The sequence below is a fragment of the Electrona antarctica genome (assembly GCF_951216825.1).
Source record: "Electrona antarctica genome assembly, chromosome: 12".
Lineage (NCBI taxonomy): Eukaryota > Metazoa > Chordata > Actinopteri > Myctophiformes > Myctophidae > Electrona > Electrona antarctica.
Window position 1 is genome coordinate 1785178 of NC_136793.1, and position 10344 is coordinate 1795521.

General features: G+C 45.2%; 1 protein-coding gene across 1 annotated transcript in view; it reads left to right on the plus strand.

Moving 5' to 3' along the window:
• Positions 1-9790: 9790 nt before the first annotated feature.
• LOC306933683 (uncharacterized protein) overlaps positions 9791-10344 on the plus strand; it is a gene marked incomplete at both ends in the record, with an annotated part of 29342 nt that continues 28788 nt past the window's right edge. Inside the window, one exon of the mRNA XM_079515993.1 lies at positions 9791-9892. Coding sequence (XP_079372119.1) covers positions 9791-9892 — 102 coding nt within the window. The remainder of the gene's footprint in view (positions 9893-10344) is intronic.

Below are 10344 nucleotides of genomic sequence, written 5' to 3' on the forward strand. Positions count from 1 at the left end.
TAAACACCTGAACGTGTCCAGAGCTCTGTCTTCTATAAACACAACACCAGATATCTGTCTAAACACCTGAACGTGTCCAGAGAGCTCTGTCTTCTATAAACACAACACCAGATATCTGTCTAAACACCTGAACGTGTCCAGAGCTCTGTCTTCTATAAACACAACACCAGATATATGTCTAAACACCTGAACGTGTCCAGACCGTGTGTCTTCTATAAACACAACACCAGATATGTGTCTAAACACCTGAACGTGTCCAGAGTTCTGTCTTCTATAAACACAACACCAGATATCTGTCTAAACACCTGAACGTGTCCAGAGAGCTCTGTCTTCTATAAACACAACACCAGATATCTGTCTAAACACCTGAACGTGTCCAGAGCTCTGTCTTCTATAAACACAACACCAGATATATGTCTAAACACCTGAACGTGTCCAGACCGTGTGTCTTCTATAAACACAACACCAGATATGTGTCTAAACACCTGAACGTGTCCAGAGTTCTGTCTTCTATAAACACAACATCAGATATCTGTCTAAACACCTGAACGTGTCCAGAGAGCTCTGTCTTCTATAAACACAACACCAGATATCTGTCTAAACACCTGAACGTGTCCAGAGCTCTGTCTTCTATAAACACAACACCAGATATCTGTCTAAACACCTGAACGTGTCCAGAGCGCTCTGTCTTCTATAAACACAACACCAGATATCTGTCTAAACACCTGAACGTGTCCAGAGCTCTGTCTTCTATAAACACAACACCAGATATCTGTCTAAACACCTGAACGTGTCCAGAGCGCTCTGTCTTCTATAAACACAACACCAGATATCTGTCTAAACACCTGAACGTGTCCAGAGCGCTCTGTCTTCTATAAACACAACACCAGATATTTGTCTAAACACCTGAACGTGTCCAGAGCTCTGTCTTCTATAAACACAACACCAGATATCTGTCTAAACACCTGAACGTGTCCAGAGAGCTCTGTCTTCTATAAACGCAACACCAGATATCTGTCTAAACACCTGAACGTGTCCAGAGCTCTGTCTTCTATAAACACAACACCAGATATCTGTCTAAACACCTGAACGTGTCCAGAGCTCTGTCTTCTATAAACACAACACCAGATATCTGTCTAAACACCTGAACGTGTCCAGAGCTCTGTCTTCTATAAACACAACACCAGATATCTGTCTAAACACCTGAACGTGTCCAGAGCTCTGTCTTCTATAAACACAACACCAGATATCTGTCTAAACACCTGAACGTGTCCAGAGCTCTGTCTTCTATAAACACACCAGATATCTGTCTAAACACCTGAACATGTCCAGAGCTCTGTCTTCTATAAACACAACACCAGATATCTGTCTAAACACCTGAACGTGTCCAGAGCGCTCTGTCTTCTATAAACACAACACCAGATATCTGTCTAAACACCTGAACGTGTCCAGAGCTCTGTCTTCTATAAACACAACACCAGATATCTGTCTAAACACCTGAACGTGTCCAGAGCTCTGTCTTCTATAAACACAACACCAGATATCTGTCTAAACACCTGAACGTGTCCAGAGCTCTGTCTTCTATAAACACAACACCAGATATCTGTCTAAACACCTGAACGTGTCCAGAGAGCTCTGTCTTCTATAAACACAACACCAGATATCTGTCTAAACACCTGAACGTGTCCAGAGCGCTCTGTCTTCTATAAACACAACACCAGATATCTGTCTAAACACCTGAACGTGTCCAGAGCTCTGTCTTCTATAAACACAACACCAGATATCTGTCTAAACACCTGAACGTGTCCAGAGCTCTGTCTTCTATAAACACAACACCAGATATCTGTCTAAACACCTGAACGTGTCCAGAGCTCTGTCTTCTATAAACACAACACCAGATATCTGTCTAAACACCTGAACGTGTCCAGAGAGCTCTGTCTTCTATAAACACAACACCAGATATCTGTCTAAACACCTGAATGTGTCCAGAGCTCTGTCTTCTATAAACACAACACCAGATATCTGTCTAAACACCTGAACGTGTCCAGAGCGCTCTGTCTTCTATAAACACAACACCAGATATCTGTCTAAACACCTGAACGTGTCCAGAGCTCTGTCTTCTATAAACACAACACCAGATATGTGTCTAAACACCTGAACGTGTCCAGAGAGCTCTGTCTTCTATAAACACAACACCAGATATCTGTCTAAACACCTGAACGTGTCCAGAGCTCTGTCTTCTATAAACACAACACCAGATATCTGTCTAAACACCTGAACGTGTCCAGAGCGCTCTGTCTTCTATAAACACAACACCAGATATCTGTCTAAACACCTGAACGTGTCCAGAGCTCTGTCTTCTATAAACACAACACCAGATATGTGTCTAAACACCTGAACGTGTCCAGAGAGCTCTGTCTTCTATAAACACAACACCAGATATCTGTCTAAACACCTGAACGTGTCCAGAGCTCTGTCTTCTATAAACACAACACCAGATATCTGTCTAAACACCTGAACGTGTCCAGAGCGCTCTGTCTTCTATAAACACAACACCAGATATCTGTCTAAACACCTGAACGTGTCCAGAGAGCTCTGTCTTCTATAAACACAACACCAGATATGTGTCTAAACACCTGAACGTGTCCAGAGCTCTGTCTTCTATAAACACAACACCAGATATCTGTCTAAACACCTGAACGTGTCCAGAGCTCTGTCTTCTATAAACACAACACCAGATATCTGTCTAAACACCTGAACGTGTCCAGAGCTCTGTCTTCTATAAACACAACACCAGATATCTGTCTAAACACCTGAACGTGTCCAGAGCTCTGTCTGTCTTCTGGTCTGTGGAATGTAAAATAAGAGCAGCGTTTACCTAGAATGTGCTGTTTTCACTGTTGCTACACATAACCAAACAAAACAATAACAATATCTTGGTATTTGGCACAACAATTGAGACAGAAACAGAAAGTAAAAAAGAAAGTGTTAAATTGAACATTACAAGTTTACTATCATCTTATAATGGATCATTTACAAACACTTGGGCAATAATACTGTAGTAGCAATGATAGTAACGTTAGCCTAGCATGTAGCAACACACATGAACGCAACACGTGCGTGCGTGAATGTGTGTGTTTATTCACATAAACACTAGCACTCATCCTGCGCCCCCCAAACACAAACACACACACACACACACACACACACACACACACACACACACACACACACACACACACACACACACACACACACACACACACACACACACAGTTATAATCAATCCTTCTCTCTCTCCTGACTGATGGCTGCAAAATAAAAGCATTCCTCTTCTCCCAAACCAGTCTGAAGTTAGCCTGAGGACAGAAGTCTCTCTCTCTCTCTTTCTCTCTCTCTCTAAAGCAGGGAAGGCAGCAGCGAGAGAGAGAGAGAGAGAGAGAGAGGAATCTAAATTCTTTCTCCAGATGTGGTTTACGAGTTGGGTCTGGAAAAACCAGTGTCTGACACACGCATGCGCGCACGCACGCACACACACACACACACACACACATGCGCGCAACAAAACCCTCGCACTCGTGAGCACACACGTGCACGCGTGTACATACGTGTACATGGGTTACACATATACACAGTCAACTGTCAACGAATGGACCCCCTGCTGACAGACAGACAGACAGACAGACAGACAGACAGATTCTGAGGTCTGATTTTGGAGAGTCCTAGAGAGCTATTGTCTCTCAAACCTCTTTCCATGCATGTTCCTGGCTGTATTTGGCCTGCAGAGCCTCACATCTGTACAAGATTGTACATTACTTATTTTGTTTGTTAGTTGAAAACTCCACTGAGACCAATATTTTATATCCAGTTAGCAAACGTCTCAGGTGGAGACCCACAAGAGAGATTATCCCATTTTGACCTGAGCTCGATTCTACAAATGTCTTCTAAATCCTGACAGTTTCCTGTCAGGATGTGTGCTCTGTGCGTGCATGTGTGTGTGTCAAGTCAACTCACTGCTAAGTTTTTTGAGCTATGTGTGTGTGTGCTGTCTGTCTGTCTGTGTACTACAGAAACAGCGTTTGTTGACCATCAAGTGTCACTGATGGTCAACACACACACACACACACACACACACACACACACACACACACACACACACACACACACACACACACACACACACACACACACACTAAGGCTGTACCCAAGCCCTGTTTTTAGGACTCGAACTTCGGCAGGAATTTTCGAGCGAACATCCGAACCATTTGTTTCCAATTAATTAATTTCTCCGAGTGCTTTTAACCAGGCTGCAATTCAATACGATATATCCGACTTGAACATGATTAGCGCAGCGCTGAAGAGAGCGCAGCGCCCTCTCTTTATGAATCTCTCTCGTCTCTCCCAACACACACACATGCTGCACACATGCACGCACACACACACACACACACAGAGAGAGAGCGTCAAGTGGCTCTGACATGTGCTCCGCGAAAACAGCTGATCTCCGAGCTCATCATTCCATAAAAAATGAGCCATGATTTCTCAAGCAGCCCCCAAAACATGGTAATTGTGAGTACCTGTACGACTGTCCATATTTTTTGTCAGACCAAAAATCCTTTCCAATGTCTCTGTTAAGCTTGCTGGCAGGCAGCTAAAACGAGAGCTTGCTCGGTAGCTACTCAGAAGCGCATTGTGTGTATGTGTGTGTGTGAGACACGACACGTCAGACATTCCATTCAATGGAACTCTTTTGTTCTCACAGAACAAGGTGAAAAAGGTCAATCACCTCAGCTGCAGGCCAATCACCAAATTGGGGGACAGCAGAACAAGGAGATATTTCTTTAAAATATCATAACTTCTGACAGGAATGCACTAGAAACTTACTTTTTTTTACATGCTCATATCGCATTCTCGCCGAGATATATTTTCGAGTTAATAAAAAAGGGAAAAAAAAACCGAATGGTTCAAGCCCATTAATTAAGATTCGAGTGCCAACCCTAACCAGCGAACATTCGAACCTTGAATGTTTGGGGACAGCCTTAACACACACACACACACACACACACACACACCAGGGAGGAGGGCTTGTACAGTACAGTATTTCAGAGGCTACAAATGAAGTGAATGGAGCTACGCAGAGATCACCATTGATCAATGTGTCCCTACAGGGGTCAGGGGTCACCAATGTGTCCCTACAGGGGTCAGGGGTCACCAATGTGTCCCTACAGGGGGTCAGAGGTCACCAATGTGTCCCTACAGGGGGTCAGGGGTCACCAATGTGTCCCTACAGGGGTCAGGGGTCACCAATGTGTCTCTCAACGCTGCGACACACTGAGAGCTTGTAGATCAGCTATTTTCGGGGCACAACCCAGCACTCTTTAGCTAGTGGAGATGCTGGTGTAACGACATGGATTTTGTTAAATTGACTCACACACACAAACACGTACACACACACACACACACACACACACACACACACTCCTCTCTCTCTCTGTCGCTCTGATTAATTAGTCTCATGTCATGTAATGGGTCTAGATTCTCCCGGCGGATCCTGCTGGGAGCTGCCTACAGTATGCCATAGAAAGCATAGGTGGACCCAAGGCTAAGCGAACAGTGACAAAGTCCTGGCCCGGAAGTAGGCAGAAATGCACGGGACTCAGGCAACAGCCCAGCTTTAATAATCTTAAATCACATTATTTTAGAACGTTTGTTTTAGTAATAGTACAACATAAACATTACAGAGACTTTAGTTGTTACTGTACAATACTTTAAAACAGTTGTCATGTTGCACACATGCCTAAAATAGCTCTTATTTGCGCCGCCCTCGTTGAAAACAATGTATTTCAAACTCCAGCTTGTCTCAGTTCAGGCTGCATGAACAGCGCTCGAGCACTCCGTTTTCTGCCCCCTCAATGTGGTAACTCTGTATCTCTATGGCTCTGGTCTCAATGTGGTAACTCTGTATCTCTATGGCTCTGGTCTGCGCCCTCAATGTGGTAACTCTGTATCTCTATGGCTCTGGTCTCAATGTGGTAACTCTGTATCTCTATGGCTCTGGTCTGACCCCTCAATGTGGTAACTCTGTATCTCTATGGCTCTGGTCTGCGCCCTCAATGTGGTAACTCTGTATCTCTATGGCTCTAGTCTGACCCCTCAATGTGGTAACTCTGTATCTCTATGGCTCTGGTCTGACCCCTCAATGTGGTAACTCTGTATCTCTATGGCTCTGGTCTGAATCATCAATGTGGTAACTCTGTATCTCTATGGCTCTGGTCTCAATGTGGTAACTCTGTATCTCTATGGCTCTGGTCTGACCCCTCAATGTGGTAACTCTGTATCTCTATGGCTCTGGTCTGACCCCTCAATGTGGTAACTCTGTATCTCTATGGCTCTGGTCTGCATCCTCAATGTGGTAACTCTGTATCTCTATGGCTCTGGTCTGACCCCTCAATGTGGTAACTCTGTATCTCTATGGCTCTGGTCTCAATGTCGTAACTCTGTATCTCTATGGCTCTGGTCTGACCCCTCAATGTTGTAACTCTGTATCTATATGGCTCTGGTCTCAATGTGGTAACTCTGTATCTCTATGGCTCTGGTCTGACCCCTCAATGTGGTAACTCTGTATCTCTATGGCTCTGGTCTGCATCCTCAATGTGGTAACTCTGTATCTCTATGGCTCTGGTCTGACCCCTCAATGTGGTAACTCTGTATCTCTATGGCTCTGGTCTGCATACTCAATGTGGTAACTCTGTATCTCTATGGCTCTGGTCTGACCCCTCAATGTGGTAACTCTGTATCTCTATGGCTCTGGTCTGACCCCTCAATGTGGTAACTCTGTATCTCTATGGCTCTGGTCTGACCCCTCAATGTGGTAACTCTGTATCTCCATGGCTCTGGTCTGACCCCTCAATGTGGTAACTCTGTATCTCTATGGCTCTGGTCTCAATGTGGTAACTATGTATCTCTATGGCTCTGGTCTGACCCCTCAATGTGGTAACTCTGTATCTCTATGGCTCTGGTCTGACCCCTCAATGTGGTAACTCTGTATCTCTATGGCTCTGGTCTGACCCCTCAATGTGGTAACTCTGTATCTCTATGGCTCTGGTCTGACCCCTCAATGTGGTAACTCTGTATCTCTATGGCTCTGGTCTGCATCCTCAATGTGGTAACTCTGTATCTCTATGGCTCTGGTCTGACCCCTCAATGTGGTAACTCTGTATCTCTATGGCTCTGGTCTGACCCCTCAATGTGGTAACTCTGTATCTCTATGGCTCTGGAGCGGCCAATGGGTGGTCCCCCTACGCTACGACCAGAGGCTGAGCCTCCTAGGGCGCACGCACATGCACGCACACACACGCACGAACACACACACACACACGAACACACGCACACACCTTTACTAGGGCCTAATGTCAGCACAATGACTCCACCTGATGGCATGTGTTAAGCCCGCGCGTGTATGTGCGTGTGTGTGCGCATGCGTGCGTGCGTGTGTGTATGTGCGTGCGTGCGTGTGCGTGTGTTCTGGGTGACGACGGGGGACAGTCGGAGAGAGGGTGACAGCTGCCAACTGGAGAGTGACACACGTGCACACATGCACACACGTGCACACACTTGACTAAAGAGAGTGTGCACACATGCACACACGTGCACACATTGACCGATCTTCACTACTGACTCAGTAGTGAAGATCTTACTGAGCGCTCCGCTAGGTGTTCATTGTTAGTTAGTTAGTTAGTTTAATTTATTGTCCACGTGTGGAAACGTGTCTTCGGTCTCAACAGTAAAAAACAAACTACTACAACACTTGTCTTACACAATTATCTTCATGGCAAAGATCAGGACAGAACAGTAAAACAACATATCTAGCGAGACATGGTATCATTTAGTGCCTTAATGGCATTAGGATTGAAGGAATTTTTAAAGACGTTACGGTTAGCTTTTGGTACTTTGTACCGTCGACCAGAGGGAAGTAGTTCTAACTCCCTGCAGAGTGGATGAGAGGAGGTCATTTGCCATCTTGACAGCTTTTTCTTCGAAGTACTTTCGAAGTACTAGGTTCACTATTCGCTGCAGCTTGCTTCTTCCTTTTACATTCAGATTGCCAAACCACATTGCAGTTCTTACAGACCGTTTCCATGATATGCTTGCTCACTCCAAAGGAGTGGAGCTTGCGTAGTAGGTGGAGGCGTTGGTTACAAGTTTTAAAAATCTGGTCCGTTTTTTCCCTGAAATTGAGTTTGCTGTCAATATATGTGCCTATAAGTATTTAAAAGTGTCTACTATCTCCACTATTTGTCCACCAATTGTAATGGACTGCACAGGTTCCTTTTCGTGAATGACAAGTTATTTTGTTTTTGTCACATTGATCCCTAAGGAGCTTTTATCGCACCAGTTCTGAAGAGATGACACATGTACTCTGTATGCTTCCTCCCCCCCTGCACCCCCCCCCCCCCAACCCCCCCTCCCCCGCTGTGTCCCCCTTCTTCAGTAAGGCAACCATCATCCGCATAATAGTTGCTGTTAGCATTCCGCTGCTAGCTCTGCGTTAGCTAGTCCGCTAACTCTCAAGGTTTATGTAAGACTGACACCCCACTAGCCTGAGCCCCCCCCCCCCCCTCCCCCCTCTCTCTCCCTCCATCCCCCCACACACACACACACACACACACACACACACACACACACACACACACACACACACACACACACACACACACACACACACACACACACACACACACACACACACACACACACACACACACACACACACACACACAAGTTGCCAGCACTGCTCAGAATGGACCTGGGAGAGAGACACCGAGACACATGGACCGAGAGGGGGCGAGAGAGAGAGAGAGAGAGAGGTGGTGGAAACACAACCTTTTAAGGGTACAAACCCAGCAACTCTGAGAGCCTGGGGTGAACTTACACATTCACACTGTGTGTGTGTGTGTGTGTGTGTGTGTGTGTGTGTGTGTGTGTCTAGACAGACTGTCTGTCTGTCTGCCTGCCTGCCTGCCTGCCTGCCTGTCTGTCTCTCGCTCAGACGATTTCTCTAGGTTTGTGTAAAGTTTAAGTCCCAAATGGAAAGACATGAATTAAGTCTAGCCATCTTTATAAGTCACATGACAATTTAGTGTGTGTGTGCATGCGTGCGTGCGTGTGTGCGTGTGTCCTCAGCTACAATGGAGTAAAACACTGACAGGCAGCACACACACACACACACACACACACACACACACACACACACACACACACACACACACACACACACACACACACACACACACACACACACACACACACACACACACACACACACACACACACACACACACACACACACACACACACACACACACACACACACACACACACACACACACACACACACACACACACACACACACACACACACACACACACACCTCCAGATGAGCATTAAGTCATCCTGAGCACCAGAAGTAACAAAACAGCCGTGATGCTCCCCTACCCCCCCCCCCCCTCCCCTCCCTCCCCTATCTCTCTCTCTCTCTCTCTCTCTCTCTCAATTCAATTCAAAGGAGCTTTATTGGCATGAGAAAACGTACGTTTACATTGCCAAAGCAGAAATGGAACACGACAATCAAAATAGAGCAATGTATTTACAAATAAATATTGGATATAAATAGGTGTAATAAAGCTCTCTCTCTCTCTCTCTGCAAACATTTTACTTGCAAGGATAACTCTGAGTGTACAAATCATAACAAATGAACATTAAGTGCCCCTCCCCCTGCCTATCGTTACCATGGTGATGCCCCTCCCCCTGCCTATCGTTACCATGGTGATGCCCCTCCCCCTGCCTATCGTTACCATGGTGATGCCCCTCCCCCTGCCTATCGTTACCATGGTGATGCCCCTCCCCCTGCCTATAGTTACCATGGTGATGCATGCCTATATCGTTCTTGCCAGGTGAAAAACTTGCCTATGATCGCTCATTTTTAGGGACCTTTTGACAATTTAAACATTTATCTCTTAATCCAGAGCGATTTACAATAAGCAAAAACAAAAAGCATGGCAATACATCACATACATAAAAAGTAGTTATCATGAAACATGAGTAAGCTAAGAACGTAACAGTGGAATATCTATATAATGAAACTATACATATCAACTATACTATACATATATACTATAAAGTGCTATGACTGATATTTTTTTTTCCCACCCTAAAACATGATCATCAGGTATTATTATATGTTATATATTATTTAAAAAGTGTACAGTATTTAACAACCCATTGAGAGCGTAGGACGTGTGGAGCCGTCCTAGCTAATCCAACCGATGGATTGCTATTATTGA